Consider the following 27,872-nt stretch of genomic DNA (forward strand, 5'->3'; position numbering starts at 1 on the left):
AGATTTTGGAAAGCAGAAATAAAGAAAATCATCAAACCCATCAATGCTAGCATACCTCAATTGCATAATTCGGTATCTGAATGACTGGTATTAGCAATTGTATTATAATTCGGCGTTGTTATAACGAGGCTACTATTGGATGGCAATTGAAAATTAACAAAAAATTATTATCAGAGTAAGCCTATCAAAATGAATGGGCGTAATCGGCCCATTCATTTCAATAGGTGTGCTCCGAGGAAGGCTGGGTTGGAGCCAGACCATAATATGTACAAACTCCTAATAATAAAAAAATTCCTTCAGTAGCACCTTAAAGACCAACTAAGTTTTTATTTTGGTATGAGCTTTCGTGTGCATGCACACTTCTTCAGATACAGTGATAATAATAATCCTAATAATAATTTAGAAGAGATCCCGACATATATATATCAGATTCATCGCCACCCGAATAGACTTTTTGTTTTGTTTTTGTCTTGCTTATTTTAAAGGGAGGGAATGGATAGTGATGTATAAAAGGACCACGCTTCGGTTATTTATTTATTTATTTGCGCGCTTTACATAACCCTCCCCTCCCCTCCCCATTCATTCAAATGAACCCGGATACCCGTCCAATGAGAAGCGTCTCATTATCCTTGAATGACACATACATACACACTCTTAGCCCGAGAGTGTGGTCACGTGGGGTGCCACCCCCACCCCCCGCGCAGCTTCCTCTCCGCGTTCCTAAGTGGGTGGGTCCCTTTTCATTCATAAATCCTCTCTGCCCCTTTTAAATCATAATTAAGGTGTGATACGGAAAGGAAGGCGGAAAGCGGGGAACCCCCTTGAAATCCGAGAGAGAGAGGCTCCGGAGCTCGGCTTTCTCTTGCTTTTGAGTTCATTTATTTAGATGCGAGTGCACGAACTTAGGTGAGTCTTTCGTTTCTGGACCACAGTCTCTTCTCGCCCATTACTGTTATTAATAATTCTAGAAAGCCCTAAATCTTTCCTCCTGCAACGCATAACGTAATTCATTCTCCTTTTTTTCTGTGTGTTTGTGTGTCCATCTCTTACGCTCTCTTCCTGTTTCCATTCTCCTTTTCTCCTCCCCTTTTCTGTAGGCTTATCATTTTATTCCCATTAATAATAAAAAATAATATTTAAAAATAAGAAAAGCAAAGGAAATATCCCTTCCCTTGCCCACCTCCTCTCACCCCCCCACCCACCCCCAAATCCAGACCATTTTTTTTCCTGCTGGCTTGGGTTTCTCCAATATGTTTTGTTTTCCGCTCCGTTTTCTTAAAAAATTAAATTACGCGTTTTAACCGTGCTTCAACCAGTTTTGCAATTGAGCAGAGGGGCGGGGGGGGGGGCGGGGGAAAGAGAGAGATTGTGTCTCTGTGTTGTGATGAACGGAAATGGGTCTCCAGTAGGTGAATCTCTCCGGGAGCGTGTGGAATTTTTTTAATAAAAAAATTAAATGATCCGCTTGTTTGTTTTGGAAGAATCTGGCTTGTAAAGAAGGATTTGCCCGAGCGGCGCGGTTTGCTCCCTGCTGCTGTCATTCTGGGGCTTGCGATGGAAGCGGGGGAGAGAAAGAGAGAGAGAGAAACATTCCACATTTTTATTTGCATGAAAGTGAAAGTCCTTCCTATCCCTCCCGCTTTCTATGGGTCTACTCTGCGTGCGCCCTGCAGCAGATCCGAGAAACTGACTAATATTTTCCTGTTGCAAGGACACAGCTGCAACCGACCTCCTTAAGTAGGAAAGATACCATGCAATTGACTTCCTTTATTTTAATTTTCATTTGGGAGGGAATGATTCGGCTCGAATCTGACTCAGCTTTATGCAGAGTTGAGCCATCCCCACCCCCTCCCCAGTCATGTCCATTCATCTCAATCTGGGTGCATGAATTGTTGTTGTTTTTTAAATCATTTTCTGGATATATTTTTACCGTCCAGATGAATTTCTCCCCAACCCCCAAACGGAATCATTAATGCAAATCTAGTCATTATTATTATTATTATTACTACTGTATTACCCCGCCCATCTGGCAAAGTCATAGTTGTTTTGGTGTGGTAAATGTCAAGAGGGCAAAATTAAAAAATATCTATGCTTACCCTGGGAGTAAGCCCTGCACTGAGCGGATCTGGCCTTGACTTCTGAGTAGACCTATGCAGGACTGCCCCCAGCTCTGTGTGTGTGTGTGTGTGTGTGTGTGTGTGTTGTTGCTGTTGTTCAGAAATGGTGGTGTCATAAAGGCAGAGGGGGATCCTCACCTCTGAAGCTGGTGGAGGCTTTTCTGTTCTGTCTCGGATCCTGCTTCCCAGCAAAGGGGTGGGGGGATTCCTCTCTCTCCACCCCACCCCACCCCACTCGCCAGCTGCCAAAATAAGTACCAGCAGCAGCTTTTGTGTCTGCTGCTCCCTCTGTTCTTCCACCCCACAACCCCGACCCCGGTATTAAAAATAAAATAAAAATAATTTTACAGCAGATCCTAACTGCCGTGCAGTGTGGAAGGAGGGGCTGTCAAGAAACCCAGGCTTGTAAACCCTTTTGCAAAAGGAGGGAGAGAGTCATTTGTTTTTGCCTGCAGGTCTTGCAACGGCAAAAGGGTTTCTGTTTATCTATTATTTCGCTGCATTAGTTGCTCTCTTTTTCCCCTCCCAAAAATCTGTCCTTTTATTGCGTTGATAGCAGCGTCGTGCCTTGGACGCCTCTTAAACCTCTGCCTTCGCTTTTCTCCATTTCGTTTCTTTTTTGAAACTCGCTCCCTATAGTCTCCCTCTTGGCTGTCTCTCACTTGATCCGGCCATTGGGTTAAGATGGCATTTGTGGAGTTATGACTGGGTAGAACTTCCATGGCCAGGAGAAGTCTACCCCTCAATATCAGCCCAGTGTGGGGAAGAGCAATAGATCTGGCCTCCCTAGAGAACAGCTTGCCCACGGAGATGATTCCTTAAGGCAGAAGTCTGTGTCTAAGCTTCCAGGGCCCTTGGCATGTTTGACGCAAACAATTCAGAGGACCTGTCTATTCACCCCTCAAGCCTTTTTTGTTTTTGTTTTAAAGGAGTGGAACCTCCATATATAGCTGCAGTCAATCTCTGATTACCGGAAACTGGGGGCAAGCCCAGGCCCTCTGTCATTCCTTGCTTGCGAGTTTCCCTCTGTGTGTGTGTGTGTGTGTGTGATGGATTTACCTGGATACCTCAGTTGTTCAGAGCCTAGCGTTGATAATGCCAACATCGCAGGTTCGAGGCAGCTGCATATTCCTGCCTTGCAGGGGGGCTGGACCTCCCCTTCCAATCCTATGATGTCGCCTGTCTGTCCTGCAGCCTGAGACAGCGCACTGGGTTTAAGGGCAGAGCAGCCTCCCTCAGCCTCCTGACCTCTCAGCCATTCAGACTATGTCTCCCAACTGCGGTGCTGGCAGTGGCTGATGGGAATTGTAGTTCCAGTTCCCCCTAGCCATGAGGTTATTTCTTTGCTGCTTTTAATACCGGGAGCTGCAGGGTTAAAAGCCCGCAAGCAAAAAAACCATCTTGCAACTCATATCACCATGGAGATGAAATCATTCCATGATGATCAGGGAGGGTGTGTGTGTGTGTGGAAATGAGAAAAGCAGTCTGTCTGTCCATCAACTCCCCACCTGCTGCGGATCATAGTCAGAAGGGGACCCTGGAGGGTCATCCAGTCCACCCCCCGCAGCGCAGGAATTTTTGGCCCAACATGGGGCTCGAACCTACAACCCTGAGATTAAGAGTATCAAGACCTGAAATGAAGGCACTGAAGACCAACAGCAACTGCCCAACAACCCCCCCCAACCCAAGGTTCAAAGCTGTTCTGTGGCAGTAGCAAATCCACTTCCCACATGCTCAGAGGTTCGGTGGCTGGAGACCACGCAGTGGGGCGCTAAGCTTTTGTGAACATTATGGGGCCGTTATGGGAACTTGGAGCGAAAAAGCATTACCGGGCCAGTGTGGGAAATTATTTATTTTGTGGGGAGGCCCACACCATACCTTTAAAGCAAAGGATCCTGGGAACTGTAGTTGAACAGCACTGTCCATTGTACCTCTGTGAAGAGTAAAAACCACAGCTCCCAGGATTCTTTGGGGGACACCATGTGTATTAAGCGTGCTTCAAAACTTGTTCAACCCATGGCATGGCTTGGTGAAAGCCAACTCTCTTATTTAGCTTGGAACCATGAGGACTGGAACCATTATTGGGGGGGGGGGAAAGGTTGTTCCTCTGTGGCTGCACACAGAGATGTGATGGGAGAGAGAGACCCCTCTGTCTAAAACCCCAGAGAGTCGCTGCCAGCCAGTGTTGCCAACACCAAGCTAGACAGGCCAATGGCTTGACTCGGTATATAAGCCAGGTTAGACCAACCCTCCGGTCTGAACCAGGAGGGCGAGGCAGGGTCAGAGCAGAATGTTCAACCCCTCGCATCTTCAGGTAGAGCGGCGAAACATCCCTACCTGGAACCCTGGGCAGCTGCTGCTGGCCAGTGTTGACAACACCAAGGTTGATGGGCCTGACTCTGTGCACAGTCCTAGATTTCCTCTGGGAGTGTGTGTGCCACCTGCCTTTGCTCTCTCGCTGCGGGTAGGAGGAATTGCATTAAGATCCTTGCACACACACACGTGTGTGTGTGTGTGTACATGCTACTAGCTCCTTAACCGGTGGGTGCGTGCCATAAAACCCCTTCCCATCTCCCCCAGCTATTAACACCCTCAAGGCAAGTCTTTTCTGCGTGCCTTCCCCCCCCCTTTTTTTGCAGCCACCCGGATCAAAGCCGCCCGGCACCCTTTCGCTGCTCTTTCCTCGGGGTGGGGTGGGCTCTCCCCCCTCTCTGCTGCAGCAGCCGTCCGCCCCCTCACTGCCTTCCCCTCTTGCTCATCTCTCCCGTTGGCGTGAGTCAAACCCTGTGTGTGTGGGCTGCTGAGCCAGGATCCTAGCGCATGCATGTGTCTTTTGAAAAGGCGATTTAATTTCCAGGCTCCCAACTGCACCTGGGGCGGAAGGGCCGGGTTGGGTGGGCATCGGGGAGGAGAGAAGAGGCTGCTGCCTCTTTTTCCAGAGTCCGGGGTTTGGGGAAAAGGCTTCGGCCGCTTTTCTCAGCCTCTCCCCCACCCCCACCACCCCAAAGGCTGCTCTGCGGCCTTCCGCTGGCTCCTTAAAGAAAACCATCTGACATCAGGCAGTGGAAGAGAGAGAGAGAGATAGAGAGAAAGGGGAGGAAAGAAAGGGTGCTGGAGTCGAGGCTCTTCCCATCGCTTCCTTTCCCCATCCTGCCTTCCTCTTAAAAATAAATAAAAACACACCAGCCTTTAATTTTGCTTTCCTTCCTCAGTTGCATCTTGAGCTGGGGAGCCAGTGTGGACTGGTCCATCATCTCCCGGGGTGTTGTAATCGGAGCATGGCGCTGCCGAGGATCTTGTGAACGGAATCCACCCCTGAGCTTCCTTTCGGCAAAAAACATGTGAGCTGCAAAGGGAGGAGAGATGGAGAGCTGGAGGTAACCGGGAGAGAAAGAGAGAGAAAGGGAAGAGAAGAATCTACAACCTCATCGAACACATTGCCTCTTCTGCAAATTTTGATATATGTACATTACATTTCTTTATTTCCCCCCCACCCTTTTATCCTTTCTCTTCCCCCTCCCTGTGCACTCTCGCCTTATTTTTAATTGAAATATATATATATATATTTTTAATCTCGTTCTGCAACCGCGCAACGTCGTGTCACTGTCGTCTTGTGCCTCCCATTTTTCAGGAGGACATATCTCTCGAGGACAGACAATGAGCGATGATTTGAGCGCATGGGAAAACGCGACCACGGGAGGTGTGACGGTGAGTGTCCATGCCGTGGAGGCATTCGGGGCAGTTGGGGACAGGTCTGTGAGGCTTTTATTTCGGGGTGGGTGATATGCTGTATTGCATGCCCCCCCTCCAGAGAGAGAGAGAGAGAGAGGTCTCCCCACTTCCTTCCACACCAGTTTTGGAACCGGCTCTGGATAGGAGAATTCAGGTTGGGCCCAGGTCGGAAATGCCACCAAAGTTTTGGCAGGAGTAGCTGTGGGAGTTGCTGAGTTGTGAGCTTGTGGGAGAGGAACTGTCTTTCGCCCTGTGGATCCCGACCCTGTTTGATCTGCCCAGCCTAGGCAATTTTTTAAATGCATTTTTTTAAAATGTTACCTGCCCTTCACGCTAAAGTCCCAGGGCAGGTTGCAATTGAAAACACCAATATGAGAAACGATTTAAAACAATTTTTGCGAATCGTAGGGAAGTTTTCAACCGGCACCGCTGTTTCCTTTGACCTAGCGCGGAGGGAAGAAATGACAGTATTTCCTGGGCCCACAAGTCTTGGGAAGGATCCAGCTGCATATTGTCTGCACCGACTGGCAGCAGCTCTTTGGGGTTTCAGGCAGCGTGTTTTCCCAGGCCTACTCAAAGGCCTGAGCAAAAGGCTCAGATTTAAATAGGATAGAAAACGGTTCAAATCTCAATCAGGCCATTGGTCTGTCTAGCTTAGTTTTGCCTGCACTGACTGGCAGCAGCTCTCCCACCTGTACCTGAAGATGCCGTTGGAGATTGAATTTGGGAAACTCTGCATGCAAAGCTGGCTAGGCTGATTTATACTGACGGAGCTGCGGTATTGTGAAATCTTGGTAGAAACGAGTAATTGTTGTGGGTGATGCCTCTGAGCATATGCAGAGTGCCTTTGCCTTGCCACTCTGCGACCAAAGCCCATGGGTATAGGAATAAAAAGCGAAGGCATCTAGGTTTGGAGTTTGCGGCTTCTATCCACATCACCGGCTCCCTTCATCTCGAGGTTGTGGGCTACAACTCCCGGGAATGGCTCCCGGGAATATTTTTGGGGTGTCTGTGGAGCAAGTCAACCTCAGTCGGTAGATCAGGAGATTCTTAATCTCAGGGTTGTGGTTCAAGCCCCATGTTAGGCAAAAGATCCCTGCATTGCAGGGGGTTGGGCTAGATGACCTTTGAGGTTCCTTCCAGCTTATGATTCTTTTAGGAAAAGGGAACCCTTGAAGGGTTTTCTGTTGAACCAGCTGCTGCTTGCATTGCAAGCTGATGCAGTTTTCTGCAGCTGGGCCTCTTCCTTGGTTAGAGTGCTGACGAACCCAGGTTCAATCCTGCCCACCGCCAGTCGGAAACAGACCCCAGAACTCAAGCCACGTGCATTCGCAGAAGACAGTTGCTGGCTTCAAAATCTGCAGGAAATGCTTTCGATATGTCGTTTGTGAAAGTAAGGATCGTGCTTGTTCCAAAGCATGCGCCGACCTGTTCTCCTGGGATGCAATTGGGGGGCGGGGCTGTGTCTCCTCTCATCTCTGCACATTTTCCTTTTCTGAAACGATTCGGAACTCTGCGCTGAGGACTAGCTGGTTGCTGAGTCATCAGTAAACGACAGTCCCAAGGAAGGGGCCAGAGGACTTAATTGCCATCAGCCACCGACTTGAGCGCTGGAAGTCTGACTCAGTTACCGCCCACCACCAAGGCCCTAGAATCGTAGAAACTTAAGAGAGACTAACAGGGGCCATCCTGTCGAATGCAGGAATGTTTTTGCCCGACGGAGGGCTCGAACCCACAACTCTTAAGAGTCTTGTTCTCTACCGAGGGAGATATTCCAGTTTCGCACATGATCACAGAAGAATCAAAGAAGGGGGTTCAAGGGTCAACTACCTGCAATGCAGGAATCTCAGCTTCACCGGCACAAGCTTAAGTCGGGCTCTTTGACCTCGACAGGTAGAAATCCAACAGGTTGAAAGTTCTGGGGTCTTTCTCTCTGTGCTGGGAAAAGCCTGGGTAGGTGAATCCTCTTTCAGGGGGTAGATGATTATCATTACAAATTATTACTGGGCAATAATAAGAATAAATTATTGTTGTTCTTACTGGTATCTTACTATTATTTTACGAATATAGTGCCAGCACTGAGCATTGGCAATGAGCACACAGAATTATAGAATCGTAGAGAGGATCATCTTGTCCAACCCCCCGCAATGCAGGAATCTTAACACAATTAAGAGAGAGGATCTCTGCCCCAGGGAGCATACAGAACAGATTCATTGCACGGTACAATCAACTGGAGTGGGGTGGGAAGAAGATAAGATAAGATATCTTTATTGTCATTGTCCCCTTGCGGGAACAACGAAATTACTCGGTTGCTACATCCACTCAGATAAAGCATTCCGCATAATCCAAAATTACAAAAGCTAATTAAAAACAGTAAATATACTACAAAATAACAAGTAAAATAAGATGACTTCAAAGTCCGGGCTTTCCATTTAAGGCCAAAATTGCTCTAGAGAAGAAACTGTTCCTGAGACGGCTCGTTCTTGCCTGCATTGTTCTATATCTCCGTCCCGATGGCAGGAGCTGAAAGAAGTCTGAGTCATGAGGATGGAGAGTCGGGGAAGGGCACAGAGTTCTTTAAAATTGCAAAGTTGGAAGGGTGATTTGAGTCCAACCCGCTTTCCACGTGAGGACACCCATATCTCTGGGTCCTTAACTGCCTTCCGAGGAGGGTGCCTGTTGCATCGCTGCGTGCTTTGTAACTGTGCTGAGACCACTGACTCGTGCTGAGACATATGGGGGAGCCATCTCCAAGGGCAGGCAATTCTTGACTTCGCACACCCCAAACTTGTGTGTGTGTGTGTGTGTAAAAGTGAAGAGTGTCTCCCATCTCCTAACCCGCCCCCTCCCATGGTGGAGAAATGTGCCTTCATATTGCCCTGACTGGATCCCTCCTTGTGTATGTTAGCCTCGCTGGGATGTGGCGCAGAAGAAGCCCCTAACTCACCATATATATATCTCCCACCTTCCAGACAGTGCCTGGCGAGGTGAAGACCCACGATGGGTATGTCCTGCTCCTGGTACTTCTCTCAATCTTTATTGGAGGCACCTTGGTGCTTCTCTTCGGCATCCTGATCGTCTGCCGACGCTGCTGCGAGCCAGACCGGCGGCACTCCAGGTAATGGGGGTGGGGAGCAGAATGGGGACCCTGAGGTGGGGAGGTTGCAGTGCAAAAGGCCGGTTCTGCAACCAAAACAGGAGGGATCTGCTTTATGCGGGAGTTGGTCCACCTAGCGCTTTCCCCCCTAACTGGAAAGTAAGATTCTAGTCCTCAAGAGCATTGAGTTAAAAGACAACTGCTTTAACCACAAGACTTTCATAGCGCCACAGAGTTGGACGGGACCCTAAACAGGACGGTCTCCAGATGACTTCTAAAAGTTCTGTAGTTATTCGTCTCCTTGACATCAGTCTAGCCTTCGGAGGGACCTTGCCACAAAACTCACTGTGCATTATTTGTTTTTTAAAATAATAGTAATATTGGGCTGTTTGTTACCTCCTGGCCTACGTCGCAGGGTTGAAGGCGTGTGTGAAAATGAAGCCATTTGGGCGAAGTTGGTAAAATAAATGATAGATAGATAGATAGATAAGATGATAGATCCATATATATATATAGATGCACAGCATATTCCCTTCATATGCAAATCATGGCTTATGCAAACCTGGAGCTATTCAGCACAGGTTTTTCTTAAGACTTTTTTTCATCTCAATCTGCCATGTACGCCTTTTTCAAGGTTTCCCGCCTGCCTGCCCACCCACCTTCCTTCTTCTCTTTCTGTTTTTCAGAGCCAGCGATGACCCCGAAAAAACAAACACTACCTATCTGGATGACTCCCAGCCGGCTCAAGGTGAGATGCTTGCTTGCTTACTTTCAAAATCAGGCAAGGGCTTTTTTTCATGCTGCATCCTTTTCTATAGGATGGTATAGTGGTACCCGCTCTGGTTGCTAGGGCCTGTTTCCCTGGAAACGGTTGCTTTCTCTCTTTCTCTTCTTCCTCCTGTTGCATCTCCTTGTGCCGAACCAAGCACCTCTCCGGGGATGCTGCCTCCCTGGTTTAATTCCTCTCCCTCTCCAAAAAGCCTATCAGTGGGGAGGTGCCAGGGGGGGGAAAAGGAATTTGGAGGAGGGGTTTAGATCAGGCCTATAGCATCCTTGGCGAGCTGCAAGAAACCCGAAAGCAGGTCCCGAGTGCGAGAGCAACTCTCTCCTCCTGCGGTTTCTAGCAAACGGTTTTGAGGCAGAGCATAGTGATGCTGGTTTTTAATATCCTGTTGGAAGCCGCCCAGAGTGGCTGGAGACGCCCGGCCAGATGATGATGATGATGATGATGATGATGATTCTCCTCCTCCATGAATTTGCCCAGTCCTCTTTTAAAGCCCTCCATGTCTTGGTGGCCATAATATTCGCAGCCTCCTTTTCTCAACTTCTGCAAAATAATCCGTTTCAAGGAGAGGCAACCAGAACTGCGCAGAGTTACTCAAATGCAGCCGCAATTGTGGATTTCTATAATGGGCATTTGTAAGGGTATCCATTGGCAGGTGGCGAGAGGGTAGTGTGCTCTTTCCCTGGTGTTAAAGTGCAAGATTTTTTTTTTGGGGGGGGGGGGTTCTCTTTCTTGAGTTCCTTGCATAAAACACCAAGCCCTCTTCTTCCCTGCTTGCAAAAGCTCCAGCTGCTCAAAAGAAATAATGGCGCCCGGTGATAAAATGTCGAATTCATTGGGGGTGACCTCTTGCAGACTACTCCGTTCCGTTCTCCCTCGTCCCCAAAAACATAGTTATGGAGCCTAACTTCCTTTTGGGGGTGCAGGGGGGGGCGACTGTGGGTAAGGGGGGCATCATCCCGAGCCATAAGGTGGCTAGATTGGCCTCTACTAGGGCCAGGGCCTTTTCAGTATTGGCCCCAACTTGGTGGAACGCTCTTTCACAGGAGACCAGGGCCCTGCGGGATTTGTCATCTTTCCGCAGGGCCTGCAAGACAGAGCTGTTCCGCCTGGCCTTTGGGTTGGACTTAGTCTGACCCCTGTATTTTCCTCCCTCATGGCTTGGATTTATGGACTACTTAAAATCAGGCTGCATTTTAAACTTTAATTTTAATACTGTATTTTAATCTGTATTTTAATTAATTGCTTTTTATGTTTTATTGTAATTTTATTGGTGTGAGCCGCCCTGAGCCCGGTTCTGACTGGGGAGGGCGGGGTATAAATAAAAATTTATTATTATTATTATTATTATTATTATTATTATTATTATCATCATCATCATGGCCCTTCCTCCTATTTGCAATTAAAAAATAATAATATTTGGGTCCTTTTTTTAGTGCCCTTAAATTTGTGTGTGTCCAGTTTGGTTTCGGGGGTTTGGATTCAAGGTGGAACCACCCCTTTTATTGTAAATATCTCTGACCGGGCCTGAAACCTCATCCTCTACCAGCTGTAAACACCGGCTAGCTAGGATGGGTGGGCTTTTAAAAAACCCACCATTGCCTCCCCTAGATATCACCATTAAGGTGGATGACCCCGATTGCATGTCGAGCTCCAGTTACCGAGACGCGGAGAGCGAGAGGTTCCTCTCTTCGGGAAGTGCCACGGGGCGACGGGTGTCCTTCAACGAGGCTGCCCTGTTCGAGCAGAGCAAGAAGACCCAGGAGAAAGGGAGGAGGTAGGTGGTGGTCCTGTGTTCGAGAGAGAAGTGTTGTTAGTATGTATACGTCTCAACTTTTTTGAAAAATACGCATTTTTCATTGGTTTTCCAACAGTGGCCTCGCTATAACAATACCAATTTTATCCAATTGACGCCAAATTCTACAATTTAATCAAACTGCCCAACCCCCGAAGTGGATGAGTTCATTCTTCTACCTTTTTTCTTCCAAAAAATTAAATAAATTTCCATTCTGTTCAGATATGATAATCCTTTATATAAGGGAACGTATTTTTTTTTAAAAAAAAAATCCTCGCAGCAGCCCTGTGAGGTAAGGACTGGCTGAGAGACTGTAGTCCCTTGATGGGTTTGAGGGTTGGGTTGGGAGGACTTGAACCCTGTACAATGCATGGGGGTCAGACTAGATGGGCTCTGAGGTAGCCCCCAAGGCCTGTGATAAACCTGTTTTGCGGCTCTGGGTCAGTATTTCTCTCCCAAGATTGCCTACACTGACGAGCAGGGTCTTGGTGGGTGGATGTGTACGTAGCAGGGGCCCAAAGGGCCACAATTAAGGTGATAATGTAAACCTTTATAAATCTTGGAATATGAAAATGGCCATGCAACAGGTGCTGTGGGTGGGGGTACCTTCTGGAGGCAAAGGAAGGTTTATACCTTTCAGCGAAGGGCCTTGGAGAAAAATATTCAAGTTTGTGGTTTTTTGTGGGGTTGGAGAGACAGTGTGCCAGAGCTGGCAGGGGCTGATGGGAAATCATGCTCCAAAATGGCCCTGCTGGCAGGGGCTGATGGGAAATCATGGTCCAAAATGGCTGTGCTGGCAGGGGCTGATGGGAAATCATGGCTCAAAGTGGCCCTGCTGGCAAGGGCTGATGGGAAATCATGGCTCAAAGTGGCCCTGCTGGCAAGGGCTGATGGGAAATCATGGTCCAAAATGGCTGTGCTGGCAGGGGCTGATGGGAAATCATGGCTCAAAGTGGCCCTGCTGGCAAGGGCTGATGGGAAATCATGGCTCAAAATGGCCCTGCTGGCAAGGGCTGATGGGAAATCATGGCTCAAAATGGCCCTGCTGGCAAGGGCTGATGGGAAATCATGGCTCAAAATGGCCCTGCTGGCAAGGGCTGATGGGAAATCATGGCTCAAAGTGGCCCTGCGGGCAAGGGCTGATGGGAAAATCATGGCTCAAAGTGGCCCTGCTGGCAAGGGCTGATGGGAAATCATGGCTCAAAATGGCCCTGCTGGCAAGGGCTGATGGGAAATCATGGCTCAAAATGGCCCTGCTGGCAAGGGCTGATGGGAAATCATGGCTCAAAGTGGCCCTGCTGGCAAGGGCTGATGGGAAATCATGGCTCAAAGTGGCCCTGCTGGCAAGGGCTGATGGGAAATCATGGCTCAAAATGGCCCTGCTGGCAAGGGCTGATGGGAAATCATGGCTCAAAATGGCCCTGCTGGCAAGGGCTGATGGGAAATCATGGCTCAAAGTGGCCCTGCTGGCAAGGGCTGATGGGAAATCATGGCTCAAAGTGGCCCTGCTGGCAAGGGCTGATGGGAAATCATGGCTCAAAATGGCCCTGCTGGCAAGGGCTGATGGGAAATCATGGCTCAAAGTGGCCCTGCTGGCAAGGGCTGATGGGAAATCATGGCTCAAAATGGCCCTGCTGGCAAGGGCTGATGGGAAATCATGGCTCAAAATGGCCCTGCTGGCAAGGGCTGATGGGAAATCATGGCTCAAAGTGGCCCTGCTGGCAAGGGCTGATGGGAAATCATGGCTCAAAGTGGCCCTGCTGGCAAGGGCTGATGGGAAATCATGGCTCAAAATGGCCCTGCTGGCAAGGGCTGATGGGAAATCATGGCTCAAAGTGGCCCTGCTGGCAAGGGCTGATGGGAAATCATGGCTCAAAGTGGCCCTGCTGGCAAGGGCTGATGGGAAATCATGGCTCAAAATGGCCCTGCTGGCAAGGGCTGATGGGAAATCATGGCTCAAAGTGGCCCTGCTGGCAAGGGCTGATGGGAAATCATGGCTCAAAGTGGCCCTGCTGGCAAGGGCTGATGGGAAATCATGGCTCAAAATGGCCCTGCTGGCAAGGGCTGATGGGAAATCATGGCTCAAAATGGCCCTGCTGGCAAGGGCTGATGGGAAATCATGGCTCAAAGTGGCCCTGCTGGCAAGGGCTGATGGGAAATCATGGCTCAAAATGGCCCTGCTGGCAAGGGCTGATGGGAAATCATGGCTCAAAATGGCCCTGCTGGCAAGGGCTGATGGGAAATCATGGCTCAAAGTGGCCCTGCTGGCAAGGGCTGATGGGAAATCATGGCTCAAAGTGGCCCTGCTGGCAAGGGCTGATGGGAAATCATGGCTCAAAGTGGCCCTGCTGGCAAGGGCTGATGGGAAATCATGGCTCAAAGTGGCCCTGCTGGCAAGGGCTGATGGGAAATCATGGCTCAAAATGGCCCTGCTGGCAAGGGCTGATGGGAAATCATGGCTCAAAATGGCCCTGCTGGCAAGGGCTGATGGGAAATCATGGCTCAAAGTGGCCCTGCTGGCAAGGGCTGATGGGAAATCATGGCTCAAAATGGCCCTGCTGGCAAGGGCTGATGGGAAATCATGGCTCAAAATGGCCCTGCTGGCAAGGGCTGATGGGAAATCATGGCTCAAAGTGGCCCTGCTGGCAAGGGCTGATGGGAAATCATGGCTCAAAGTGGCCCTGCTGGCAAGGGCTGATGGGAAATCATGGCTCAAAGTGGCCCTGCTGGCAAGGGCTGATGGGAAATCATGGCTCAAAATGGCCCTGCTGGCAAGGGCTGATGGGAAATCATGGCTCAAAGTGGCCCTGCTGGCAAGGGCTGATGGGAAATCATGGTCCAAAATGGCCCTGCTGGGAAGTTGCCATCCAAAATGGCCATGCTGGGCCTTGTAGGCCAAAACGTCTGGCGGCCATCTGTCTGGCCAGGGTCAATGGAGGCAAAACTAGCCTAGATGGACAAGTTCCCTGTTCCCTGTTTTTGAGGTTGTTCTCTCTCACTGAGGGATTTTGCCTCTTCCTTCCTTCCCCTGGAACACCCTCCCTGCCAGGTACACCCTGACTGAGGGAGACTTCCACCACCTGAAGAATGCCCGCCTCAGCCACCTGCCCTTGCCCCCGTCCGCCGCCCTCAAGATTGTCACCATCCATGAGTCCAACGAGAACAGCATTGCCATGACACCTCGGCACCCCCCAGCCAAGCCTAGCCTGGCCATCTTCCAGGTGAGACCCAGAGGAGCGGGGACAGGATCCCAGTTCTTTAATTCATGTTTGTAAGCTCTCTGGGGCAGAGACCCACCCAGAGTGGCTCAGGTAACACAGTCAGATGGGTGGGGTATAAGATTTATTTATTTATTATTGCTTGGCCTCTCTGAGGTTGTCCATGGATGATCAGAAGAGAGAATTTAGCCGAGGCCTCTCCCAGTCCCTTAATTCACATTTGTAAGTTCTCTGGGGCAGAGACCTGTCTTATTCTATTTTTACTGCCACCCAGCATGCCTCGGGTTACCTAGTCAGATGGGCAGGGTATATTATTATTATTATTATTGATTGCTTGGCCTCTCTGAGGGTCTCCATGGATGCTCAGAAGAGAGGATTTTGGGCAGCTGTGCCCTCTCCCAGTTATTTAATTCACATTTGTAAGCTCTCTCGGGCAGAGACCTGTCTTATTACTTAATAATAATTTACCACTGCCTAGTCAAATGGGCAGGGTATAAGAAATATATTATTATTATTATTATTATTATTATTATTATTATTATTATTACTACTACTACTACTACTACAGTACTACTCTCTGAGGGCACCCATGGATGCTCAGAAGAGAGAATTTAGCCAAGGCCTCTCCCAGTTCCGTAATTCACATTTATGTGTAAGCTCTCTGGGGCAGAGACCTGTCGTCTTACCTGCAAAGGCCACATTCAGCCCTCTAGTTCGGAACTTCCCATGGCTGGTCCTAGAGGCAAACTTTTTGTACGGAAACAAAGTGGAGGGGGGGCGTGCAATTCGGATGCATTTTTGGAAATGTGTCTTCTATTTTTACGCCCGCAGGGGCAATCGAAAAAACTTCTGGGGTGTGTGTGAGTGGGTCGGTGACACTAACCCTAACCCTTGCTCACCTTCATCCCTTCTTGGTAGCACCCCTTGCCGGAGACGGCCCTGACCAGCCATGGAACCTGCGCCAGTTCTGCCTTGCCGGGAGACACCTATAATTCCACCGTCGAGGCTGGCTCCTCCGCTTCATCGGATTCCGGCGAAGGCACCTCGGTACGTCAACCTAATGTGGCCCCGGGGGTAATCAAATGCACAAATATAGGATACGAGGAACGGTTGAGGGAGCTGGGGCTGCTTAGCTTGGAAAATAGACGGTGGACAGATGATCAGGGCTGCCGCATGGAAGATGGAGCTTGTTTTCTGCTGCTCTGCAGAGCGCGGGATTCGAACCCATGGCTTCAGGTTACAAGAAAAAGAGATTTCTGAAAAGGAACTTTCTGACCTCAAGAGCCATTTGACAGTGGAACAGACTCCCTTGGGAGGTCATGGACTCTCCTTCCTTGGAGGTTTTTAAAGCAGAGGTTGGATGGCTGCCTGCCAGGGGTGCTTCGGCTGAGATTCCTGCATTGCAGGGGGTTGGACTAGATGACCCGCCGGTCCCTTCCAACTCTTAAGATTCAATGTCTCTGTGCATCTGTGGAAGGGATCCCAAATTTGGAGGTTCGAAGCGAAGTATGAACCCCATGTTTGCTGTATCAAATACTCAGTTTGTGGGGCCTGCAAAACACAGGGTTTTTGCAGCAAAAACAAACCCACCCCCAAATCCTGGCACTGGTTTGGAGAGGATCCCAATTTTGGGGGGTTGTAGTTTATTTTTCCTGCAGGTTCACTCGGCGGGGGCAGGGGGGGAGAGAGAGAGCAAATATGCCCCCCCCCGCCGGAGAACCGCGACTGGCCTCTCCATAACCCCACCTTGTGTCCCATCCGCTGGGTCACGCCAGAGTGTGACATTGGTACACAGTTGGCCACTGTGAGAACAGGATGCTGGACTACATCGGCCGTTGGCCTCACCCAGCAGGCGTTTCCTAAGTTCTTTGGCATGTCCTAGGGCAGGCATAGGCAAACTCGGCCCTCCAGGTGTTTTGGGACTACAATTCCCATCATCCCTGACCCCTGGTCCTGTTAGCTAGGGATGATGGGAATTGTAGTCCCAAAACACCTGGAGGGCCGAGTTTGCCTATGTCTCTTCTAGGGAAAGGAATAGCTCCAAGGGCCACTTAGAGAGTGGATCATCTTCGCTCAGGACTCAGCTTCCATCCATTGCTTTTAAAAAGGCGAGCTTTTTAAAATTGCAAAATCCTAGAATTGTAGAGTCGGAAGGGGTTCCTGGGGGGGGTCATCTAGCCCAACCCCCTTGCAATGCAGGAATCTCTTCCCCAACGTGGGCCTCGAACCCACAACCCTCACATTAAGAGTCTCACGCTCGAACCACTGAACTACGGTAGTTTTGTTCAGAAGCGGCTTTCGTCCTCGCGCCCGGAGGGGGGCCATTAAAGAGTGGCATGTCTCTCTGTGTGTGTTGGATGGTTAGAGCAGTGTTTCCCAACCAGTGTGCCTCCAGATGTTTTGGGACTACAACTCCCATCATCCCTAGCTAGCAAGACCAGTGGTCAGGAATGATGGGAGTTGTAGTCCCAAAACATCTGGAGGCACACTGGTTGGGAAACACTGGGTTAGAGAAGCATTTCCATTCGAGTGGCAAATCTGCCAGCCGTTCCTGACAGATCCCTCCTCCTTCCTGTCTCTCCTCTCAGTCTGACAGCGCCGGCCAGAGTCCCAAGGGTGCCGGAGGGGGCGGGACCGGGGAGCCCCCGCCGGCCCCTGCCCCGGGCACTGTCCTTCACTTCTTCACCCGTCTGCGCCGCCATGCCAGCCTGGAGGGCGCCGGACCCTACTTTCGGATCAAGAAGTGGAAGTTGGAGACGAGCCAGAGAGCTTCCAGCCTGGACACACGAGGTGGGTCGTGCGGGCGGAGGGGTGATACTTTGGCCCAGGGGGGCACGTTGTGCTCCTTCTGGGGTAGTTGCCCACCTTTGGTGCCCACCCGGCACGCAGCTCTCACTGACACAATTCAAGCATTACACTGGTAAACTGGAGGCATCAATCTTGTTCTGGTGATCCCTGGGGATCACCTTGTAGCCTCTTTTATTTAAGCCAGGCATCCCCAAACTGCAGCCCTCCAGATGTTTTGGCCTACAACTCCCATGATCCCTAGCTAACAGGACCAGGGGTCAGGGATGATGGGAATTGTAGTCCAAAACATCTGGAGGGTTAAAGTTTGGGGATGCCTGATTTAAGCATACAGTGGTCCCTTGATTCTCAAACGCCTTGGTACTAAAACAACTTGGAACCCAAACACTGCAAACCCGGAAGTGTTCTGGTTTGCGAACTTTTTTCGGAAGCCGAATGTGCTCTGTTTTGAGTGTTCCGCTTCTGTTTTGAGTGCCACACTTCCGTTTTGAGTGTTACGTCGAGGTCTGTCTGTTTTTGCCATTTACGGTATTTTGCGTTTTTGTTTTTGTGGCTCTTTTTTTGTTTTGTTTTCTTGACTGTGTGGAACCCAGTTCAGCTACTGATGGAGTGATTGTGTGAATGCAGTACATTGTTTATTGCTTTCATTTTATGGATCAATGGTCTCGTTAGAGCAGGCACCCCCAAACTGCAGCCCTCCAGATGTTTTCGCCTGCAACTCCCATGATCCCTAGCTAACAAGTCCAGTGGTTGGGGAAGATGGGAATTGTAGTCCAAAACATCTGAAGGGCCGAAGTTTGGGGATGCCTGCGTTAGAGAGTAAAATTCATGTCAAACATTTGTTAAACTCGTAAAAATACACAGTGGTACCTCGGTTTATGAACACAATTGGTTACGGAAGTCTGTTCATAAACTGAAGCATTCATAAACTGAAGCGAACTTTCCCATTGAAAGTAATGGAAAGTGGATTAATCCGTTCCAGACGGGTCCACGGAGTACTCAACCTGAAGCGTACTTAACCCGAAGCATGGGTGTAATTGGTTCCGGAAGTCTGTTCATAAACTGAAGCGTTCATAAACTGAAGTGAAGTTTCCCATTGAAAGTAATGGAATATGAATTAATCTGTTCCAGATGGGTCTGTGGCGTTCGTAAACCGAAAATTCATAAACCGAGGTGTTCGTAAACCGAGATTCCACTGTAGATATCTGAAAACCAGTGGAATGGAAAGTGACCCCGCCAAAAGAAACTTTGCAGTACAAGTCTAAAGCCGTACCGTTTAAATTGGCTTAATCTTGAAGTGTAATTGGATGAGATTGAAGACTAAATACTTGAGGTCCTGGGCAAGGTAGTAAAATACTCTTAAGACCTTTCAGGGTCCTTGGACTGAGTTGCATCAACAAGAGAAGCCATTTTTTAATGCAGTAAGAGAGATGTGTTCATCAGGACGAGGCCATAATACACCCTCTTCTTTCATGATTTCATGGTAATTGATTATCTACATTATCCCAGAGAATTTTTATAAAGTGTATTGTTGGTATTTAACTCGTGAGAAACGATTATCCATTCTGCTTTGGTGAACATGTTGTTGTTGTTGTTTAGTTGTTTAGTCGTGTCCGACTCTTCGTGACCCCATGGACCATAGCACGCCAGGCACTCCTGTCTTCCACTGCCTCCCGCAGTTTGGTCAAACTCATGTTCGTAGCTTCGAGAACACTGTCCAACCATCTCGTCCTTTGTCGTCCCCTTCTCCTTGTGCCCTCCATTTTCCCCAACATCAGGGTCTTTTCCAAGGATTCTTCTCTTCTCATGAGGTGGCCAAAGTATTGGAGCCTCAGCTTCACGATCTGTCCTTCCAGTGAGCACTCAGGGCTGATTTACTTCAGAATGGAGAGGTTTGATCTTCTTGCAGTCCATGGGACTCTCAAGAGTCTCCTCCAGCACCATAATTCAAAAGCATCAGTTCTTCGGCGATCAGCCTTCTTTATGGTCCAGCTCTCACTTCCATACATCATTACTGGGAAAACCAGAGCTTGAACTATACGGACCTTTAGGGTTGTCATATTTCAAAAAGTAAAAATCAGGACACACCAAAAGTTGAGCTTTTTATTAGGAAATCCGCCCTCCCCCCAAAAAAATTTTTGTTTAGCTTTTATTTAGGAAAACCCAAAAGCTGTTGTTGAGCTTTTTTAAAAAAAAACAAGAACAAGAACTTCAAAACCCCCACAAATTTTCGATTGACTTCTCTAAGATCCGGGACAAAGTGCCGCTTTTCGGACATCGATTCCACCTTTGAAATCCTGGACCTATGGCAGCCGTATGCACAAACGTAGAGCCTTCATTTCTGACCACACTTTCATTTTTATACAGGTGAAACTCGGAAAATTAGAATATCGTCGAAAAGTGCATTTATTTCAGTAATGCAACTTATTATTTTTTCTTTTTCTTTTAATTTTTACAAATGCTTTCTTTTGGAAATTCCACAGTAATAAAACAAATAGTTACAATAATACAAAAATAAACATCGCTATTACATTTCATTAATTACATTCCATTTATAATTGACCCACCTAACGACAAATAATTACAATTACAACAAATCAAGGCTTGACATACCTTGCTTTGCATGTCATGCATCTATCTCATATATTGGTTTTACCTTTTAAGTTGCATTACTGAAATAAATGCACTTTTTGATGATATTCTAATTTTCCGAGTTTCACCTGTAATTGTTGGTTGAGTGCACATCTCTTGTTTGCCGGCAGGGCGGGACTCGATAAACTCGTTGCCCTTGTCCAAAATAATCATATTTTTGTTGTCCTTCTTCTCTCTCTCTCTCCCTCCCCCCCAACTAAACTCTTGGTCGTCGCCACCTCCTCCTTTACCCAGGCTCTCCGAAACGGCATCAGTTCCAGCGGCAGAGGGCCGCCAGCGAGAGCATGGACCAAGAAGACCGCGACCCCCACCAGACGGACATCATCCAATACATCGCCCGGACGGATGACGTGGCATTCAGGCCTGTCAGCGGGCCATTCCTGCCCGCTCCAGCCAGCTCCACCTTATCCCTCGGCAGGTATTTTTCAGTAGATAAGTGGGAATGGGGCGGGGGGGGAGGGGTCAGAGAAGACACAGGTGCGTTGACATGAGGAAAGACTGGGGGAGAGCTTCGGCAGTGGCACCCGCCCTGTGGAACGCCCTCCCACCAGATGTCAAAGAGAAAAACATCTGCCAGGCTCTTAGAAGCCATCGGGAGGCAGGGCAGGGAGGGCGGTGGAGGCCATTCCAGCTGCCGCCGGAGTTCAATCAGCCCTGACCATTGAGCCAGCTGGCTGCTGGAGTCCAGCAACATCTGCTGGGCCCTCCGGAGAGACATGGCAAGTCCTGCAAGCCTGTCTTTCTTCCTTACTGTAGAATGTTGTCCAATTATGCAATTGGTAAACAACAATAAACCCAGCCTTGTCAGGCAATCTATCTGCCTGTGCACAATTCCAGCTGCGTAGCAGATAATGTCCGGCCCGCTTTCGCTGCGTGCCTCTGTTTAAAAGTCCAGAAACTTTTCTTTCAAGTGCAGATAACAGTCTGTAGCAATCCGTTGCAGCGGAAACTTATCTAGCTTTCAGGGCCTGTGAAAATAACTCACTCCGACTCCCTTGCTCATTAAAACAAAGAAGATTTATTAAGGTTAAGGCAACTTCAGCCAGGAGTGTTCATCTCCATGATGCTGCAGCTGCGACGAACAGCAAGACAACAGACAGAATGCAAACATACCGTGTCATATATTACAGATACAACAGTAACAGGTACTACTTCCTGCTTCCTGTTTACATGACATGTCACAGACCCCATGATCCAGGACGACTGCTGAGCTATTAACCCTCTCAGCTCACACTTACTGTCTTCGAAGCAGTACCCACTGTGCGACACTCCCTGTCTTTGAAGCAAGGCCTGGATTTGGCGTTAAAAATCACCTGGGCTTTAAAAGGGGATTAGACAAATTGATACAGGTGCTGATGGAGACTAGCAGCAAAGGCTACGGGCTACCTCCACCGCTAGCAAAACTCTGAATGCCAGCTGCGAGGGATTTGGCAGCTGGGGAGAACGCTGTTAGGTCTGGCTGAATTCCTGCGAACGGGCAGGCTTTGCCGTGTCCGCAAGGCAGTTCGCGAAGGTCCTCTCCTCTCCTTCCTGAGCTGCAGCGGCTAGTTTAGTAAGAGCATCTGAAGAGGCTGCTGGCTCATCTAAGTCCAGCATCCTGTTCAAATGCCAAGGAGCCCAGATAGACTGCTTCTGAGCCTGGAGGTTCCATAAGAACATCCAAAGAGCCCACTGGGTCAGGCCAATTTAGTCCAGCATCCTGTCTCGCAGGAGCCAACCAGTTGCCCCAAAGGGAAACTCGCAAGCTGGATTTGAGCACAAGAGCAGCGTTCTCCCCTTCTGCCGTTTTCCAGCAGCTGGAATCGGTGCGGTCCTTTTGCGGGAAGGATGGGCCAGGTCAGTGCTATTTTTCTAGGGAAAAAAAAAGGTGCCGGAACTTACTACGAGCATCTCATTTGTTATCTTATAACGGCAATGGAATACACAGAAATGGCGAAACTTGCCAGAAGAACAATAAATCAAGAGAACAATAAAAAATAAAAAAAATAAAAGAATGGAAATGGTTTATTGAATATTTACAGATAATTTGTAAATGGATAAAAAACATCGGCAGGATTATTGTAATAACCTGCAGTTTCGTAAGAGCATGTATTTAAAGAAGATGAATGAATGAGCAAATTGAGCAAATTTAAGGAACTGCAGAAAGAGGGGGAAGAAGGTAAAGTTTTGAAATGTCAAGATGATTGTAAAATCAGTGAAATGTATAAACTTGAAAAGTGTGTGTGTGTGTGTGTGTGTGTGTAGTTACAGGGAGGTAGCTGTGTTGGTCTGCCGTAGTCGAAACAAAATTTTAAAAATCCTTCAAGTAGCACCTTAGAGACCAACTAAGTTTGTCATCATAGCTGCCAAGTCTCCCGTTTTCCCCGGGAAATCCCTGTTTTTCCAGCTGTTCCTAGCTGAAAAAACAGATTTTTTTTGTTTTTTCCCGGTTTATTCTGGCGCGACGGCCATTTTGGAACTGGGCGGAGCATGCTCAGAAGCGACTTTTGATGCTGCTCTGCCCAGTTCCAAAATGGCTGCAGCGCGACTTCTGGCATGGCGGCCATTTTGGAACTGGGCAAAGCAGCATCAAAAGTCACTTCTGAGCATGCTCCGCCCAGTTCCAAAATGGCGGCAGCGCTACTTCCGGTCTGCTATTTCCGGCGCGGTCCCTTATTTCTCTGACAGCAACTTGGCAGGTATGTTTGTCATTGGTATGAGCTTTCGTGTGCATGCACAGGTATCTGAAGAAGTATGCATGCACATGAAAGCTCATACCAATGACAAACTTAGTTGGCCTCTAAGGTGCTACTGGAAGGATTTTTTTTATTTTGTGTGGTGTGTGTGTATATATATATATATATTAATGGCAATGGTGTACACCTGAGAGGTGCCAGTTCTGGCAAATCCTGGCTCGATTATCATTTGCTGTCTTCGTTCCATGCGCTGCTAAGACCAAAAAGGTGTTTAAAGGGAAAATGTACCTGTTGTGTTCTGAATGCAGGATAGAGCCATCAGAGCAACCCAGCCCCCCCTCCGCTGAGCCCCCCGCTTTGGAGCCGCCACCGCCGCCGCAGCCACCCACCCCCCTTTACCATGACATCTGGAGCCTGCGGGCCTCGTTGGAGATGTACGCTTCATCGGAGCAGGGCAACGACCGGGACTCGGTGCGCAGCGATGGCGGGGAGAGCCTCTCGTCGAGCGGCGGCTTGCCTAGCTTCTCTTCTTCCTTGGCAGACGAGGCCGAAGGAGGAGAGGAACGGTTGTCGGGGAAAACCAAGCAGGACAGCGTGGAGTCAGAGGCCGGCACCCGGAAGCTCTTGCAGATGGACAGCGGCTATGCCTCCATCGAGGCTCCCGGTGGGCGTGTCGGTGAGGACCAGACGGCCTCGGAGAAGCGCTATTGCTTCACCAGCGCGGGCCGCCGAGCCACCATCTTCGAGAGCTTTGAGGGCCAAGAACCGGAGGAGGAAGACAAGGTTGCGGAAGGGGCGGCCGGCGGGCCGCCAGCCCCACTGAGCCCACTGGTTTGGGCCCCGTACGGGCAGCTCTTCCCCACCCGGGACACTCTTCCCCGCCGGGACTACAGCATCGACGAGAAGACGGACGCCCTCTTCAACGCCTTCGTTCGCCACGACCCTCAGTTCGACGACTCGCCACTGCGGGCAAAGCACCGTTCCCGGACGCACCTTCGGAAGCAGTGGCAGCGTGCCAAACAGTACAGCGACCCCGGCGTCCGGTACCCGCCGGCCCTGGAGAGGCACCGGACGCCGTTGCGGAGGGGCGACAGCGTCAACTACCCGCTCGAAGGGCGCTACCAGAGCACCTTGCCCCGCATCGTCAGCGCTGGGGACGAGGAGGTGGCACCGGAGGCGGCGGAAGCCGGCGACAAAATCCAGGTGATAGAAGAAGAGCCGCCAGAGGAGGTCAAGGTGCCGCCCGACCCTTATGGCAGCGGCTGCCTCGAGGACGGGCAGTGCCCGGGCCTGGGCACCGAACTGATGGACAAGATAACCGGGGGGTTGGAGGAAAGGATGTACGGGCGCTTGAAAAAACCGAGAGAGAGTTCAGAGTGCGTTGTGGCTGTGGCAGACGCCTCTCCTGACCCTAGCCCGGAGTAGAGGAGCAGGGGAATGGTGTTGACTTTAGGGTGAGGTAGCCGTCGCTCTCTCCCCAGTCCCTCCCTATGCCGGCATGGGATTTGCCAGCCAACCAGGGCAAGGGGGCACACACCAGGGCTGCCATAGAGGTTGCGCTATCTTGGAGGACTGCGGTCCTGCTTGGGCAGGTACCACGCAAGGGACGTCGCTGCATCCTAGGGGAGTCGCCATCCCGCAGGCATCCCTGCCTCTAGCCGGACTTGAAGTCCGCAGAGGGTCGAGGGAAGCTCTGGTCGAGGCTGCATTTGTCCGACGGGCAGCAGCAGGCCCTTAAGGCTTGGCCTTCTGCATGCGAGGGGCCATGGAGGGTGGGACCTTGCTCCCGGCAGCCTCTGCTCCCTTCTTGCCGGTGCCCGAGAGGGGTTGGGGTTGGGGGGTCTCAGTTCTCCCTTCCCCCTCCGAGGTGGGTTTGCCAAAGCAGGCGCCTCTATTGCACAGCCCGGACGTTACGTTTCCGAGGGGCTTTTTCTCGCTAATAATAGAAGACCCCGGAACCTAGCAGAGGCCCGACTTTTACCTCACGACATTAAGAAAAAAAAGAGCTGGTTGTAGCAGATAACTATAATGACTCCTTCACCTTTGCACACAGACTCTCTCTCTCTCTCTCTCTTTTTTTGCAAGCAATAACCTTATCCTTTCCTCCTCCTCCCTCCGTCTGTCGCTGGGCGTCCTCTTGGCGGGAGGCAGCAACAACCTCGCCTTCCAGATGGGACAGAAAAGCCTGCCCGCTTGGCCCCGATCTCTCACCCAAGTTTCTTTCCAATGAACTTTTGTTGGCATGGAACCGGCTCCAGAAGAGCCGGCTATTTTATTAAGCTGGGGAGCTGCCTGCCTGCCTCCAGGGTGGATGAAAAAGCCATGGGTTCCTGCACAGGTTTGGAGCGGGTTGTGCCGTTTTGGCAAAGCAAGGCATGCGGGTCACAGTAGAAACAGCACACCCGACTTCTTTTCCTCCGATAGCTCAGGCCTCCGTGTCTCCTCGCATCCCTGTTACTCCTCCGTCACCGATTCTCTTATTATCTCCGACTTCTCCCGTCCAACATAATTGTACGCTGTTCCCCCCCGCTTGCTCTGGCTTTCCGTCCAACGCCAGCGTCCCTTGCGCAGAGATACCAAACAACTTGATCGGAAAAGGTGGGTCGGAGCTGCTACTTGAACACTCCCAAGTTTCTAGTCCTCATGCAAACTGGGCTGCAGAATGAGAAATACCCTGGTCTTAGCATCAGGGTTTCATGGATGATGCAGAGGTTACTGATGTCTCTGTGTGTGTGTGTCCCCCACCCCCACCCCCGCTGTTGGACTGCTAGTCTCAGAAGCCAGGAAGTCTAGTAGAGCCATTGGAAAGCTGCGCATTTTTCCTCCCCAGGCTGAGATAGGAGAGCAGCGAGTTTGGGGCAAGGCCCAGCGGAAGAAACAGAGGGAGATCAGCCATAGCCCTCACACACTCGGCTACAAAACGCGCCTCTTCCAACATGCTATTCCGCAATCTGCGCCGTTCTCCAAATCGATGCAAAAGGGGTGTGTGCATTCTCTTTTTTATTTTATTTTTAAAATTAATTATTTATCCACATTTGTGGTTGAAGAAGAAGAAAATAATAATAATAATATACAAGCGGACGGTCTTATTGCGCCTTTAATTTTTAGCAGATTATAAGGTGGCGGCAGCAAGCTTTATTTTTTTTCTTTTAACGTATCGCTGCTACAAGCACATCGCTTGGGGAGGGGGCAACTGGCCCATCCACCTCCACCTCCAACGCCGCCATGCAGGGTGTGTGTGCCAAATCTTTCCTTTCCTAACTTTTTCCCCTCTTGTGCTTCAATTATTTTGCATGTCAACAGAGGGTGGGTTTGGGGGAGGAGTGGGGAGGGCGGTTGCCTGGTTGGATGTGTGGGTCCCGCCCTCCCGTTTTTCAGTTTTCTTTTCAAAATCAACATCCAAACCACTACTTGAAGGGGGTGGGGATCGGGGTAGGTAGGGGCTCGGAAAATAAGAGAAACTAATTTTTGTAAAAGTGAGAAAGTAAGTCTGCTGCCAGAGGTGCGGCGGGCCGATCTTTTTTCTCCCCGCCCCTTCTTCTTTTGGAGATGCGAGAATATATATATACACATATATTTATTTATTTATTCCAAAGGTCTAGCTTATTTTGCCACCTTGCTCTTGTCATTGTCGAAATCGCCATCATCATCTAGCTTGTGACTCCTGCCTTGCAAGGGGGTTGGACTAGAAGACCCTTTTGTGTGTGTGGGGGGGGGGTCTCTTTCAACTCTGCCCATTCTATGATCACAATTGTCTTCTCTCTTTTTCTCTCGGCGTGGGGGGGGGCGTCTTTCCTCCCTGCTTTGTAAAAGCAGCAGACCAAACCACGAACCTCCTTTTTTTCCCCTTTTCAAGGGAGGGGGAGAGCAAAAAAATAAAAATAAAATATAAAATACAAGACTTTATTAAAAATAAACGATGTGCCAACATTTTCCAATGGGTGTGTGTGGTCTTCTTTTCCCCTGAAGTCGTGAACGCTGTCAGCCCCAGAGGTTGTATATAGGGCCTGGAGTTAGAGCTCCCTGGTGTGGCTTTTGCCAAGCAGGTGTCCTCTCTAGCCCATGGGTATGCAAACTAAGGCCCGGGGGCCAGATCCGGCCCAATCACCTTCTAAATCCGGCCCGCGGATGGTCTGGGAATCAGCATGTTTTTACATGAGTAGAATGTGTCCTTTTATTTAAAATGCATCTCTGGGTTATTTGTGGGGCATAGGAATTCGTTCACACACACACACCCCAATACAACCCGGCCCCTCACAAGGTCTGAGGGACAGTGGACTGGCCCCCTGCTGAAAAAGTTTGCTGGCCCCTGATCTAGATATTTTGGACCTCACTTCTACATTGGCTTTGCTGCCAGGGGTGGGGTAGGGGTGGGGCTGCGAGTTTACAGCGTGACCACATTTTGGGATAATTGCGTGCTGTTCCAGCTGCCTGGAAAAGGATATTGCGGAGTTATAGAAGGGCAAGCCCAACAACGATCAAGGGAAATGGAGCGATTCCCCTATCGGGAAAGGATTTGGGACTTTTCCATTTAGGGGAAAGGTGAAATCTATTTATAAAATGATGCACAGCTGAACACACACACCCCGCACCTCCATCCCTGAATACAGTGCACTGGAGTTTCGCCTGTGGCAACCTCTTGGAAATGCAAGGCTTACATTTTGCCCTGGGAGGTGTGCCAAGACGCCAAAAGGACTTAGTAGATCCCTGTTTCGAAAGCTTGGTTTGGAATCTGATCCGCTTGAACATGAACAGAGCGTCCGGTTCATTGAAGAGCAGCGCTCAAAGCAGGGTGTTCTAAGAAGATTCAAGCTCCTCTCTATGGCAGAAAATTATTATTATTAATATTATTTTTTTATTATTTATACCCTGCCCATCTGGCTGGGTTTCCCCAGCCACTCTGGGTGGCTCCCAACAGAATATTAATAAAAAAAAAGTGACATCAAACATTAAAGACTTCCCTAAACAAGGCTGCCTTCAGATGTCTTCTAAAAGTC

The 27,872-nt window shown here is 49.6% G+C and overlaps 1 protein-coding gene across 1 annotated transcript; it reads left to right on the forward strand.

The window, feature by feature from the left end:
• Nucleotides 1-1,366: 1,366 nt before the first annotated feature.
• Nucleotides 1,367-27,039, forward strand: CBARP (CACN subunit beta associated regulatory protein). Its single transcript, XM_060275326.1, has 10 exons — nucleotides 1,367-5,581; nucleotides 5,749-5,825; nucleotides 8,822-8,967; nucleotides 9,633-9,694; nucleotides 11,342-11,507; nucleotides 14,575-14,746; nucleotides 15,662-15,790; nucleotides 17,332-17,533; nucleotides 20,435-20,618; nucleotides 23,184-27,039. Exons 2-10 carry the CDS (start codon nucleotides 5,775-5,777, stop codon nucleotides 24,298-24,300), a joined length of 2,229 nt encoding a protein of 742 aa, XP_060131309.1. The 5' UTR covers nucleotides 1,367-5,581; nucleotides 5,749-5,774; the 3' UTR covers nucleotides 24,301-27,039.
• The last annotated feature ends 833 nt before the right edge of the window (nucleotides 27,040-27,872 follow it).

This window comes from Zootoca vivipara, chromosome 6 (genome assembly GCF_963506605.1).
Source record: "Zootoca vivipara chromosome 6, rZooViv1.1, whole genome shotgun sequence".
Taxonomy (NCBI): domain Eukaryota; kingdom Metazoa; phylum Chordata; class Lepidosauria; order Squamata; family Lacertidae; genus Zootoca; species Zootoca vivipara.

Coding starts and splice junctions, on each gene's coding strand:
- CBARP (XM_060275326.1), top strand. CDS start 5,775: ATGAGCGATGATTTGAGCGCATGGGAAAACGCGACCACGGGAGGTGTG. Junction 11,508..14,574: donor ACCCAGGAGAAAGGGAGGAG/GTAGGTGGTGGT, acceptor CCTCCCTGCCAG/GTACACCCTGACTGAGGGAG. Junction 14,747..15,661: donor CTAGCCTGGCCATCTTCCAG/GTGAGACCCAGA, acceptor CCTTCTTGGTAG/CACCCCTTGCCGGAGACGGC.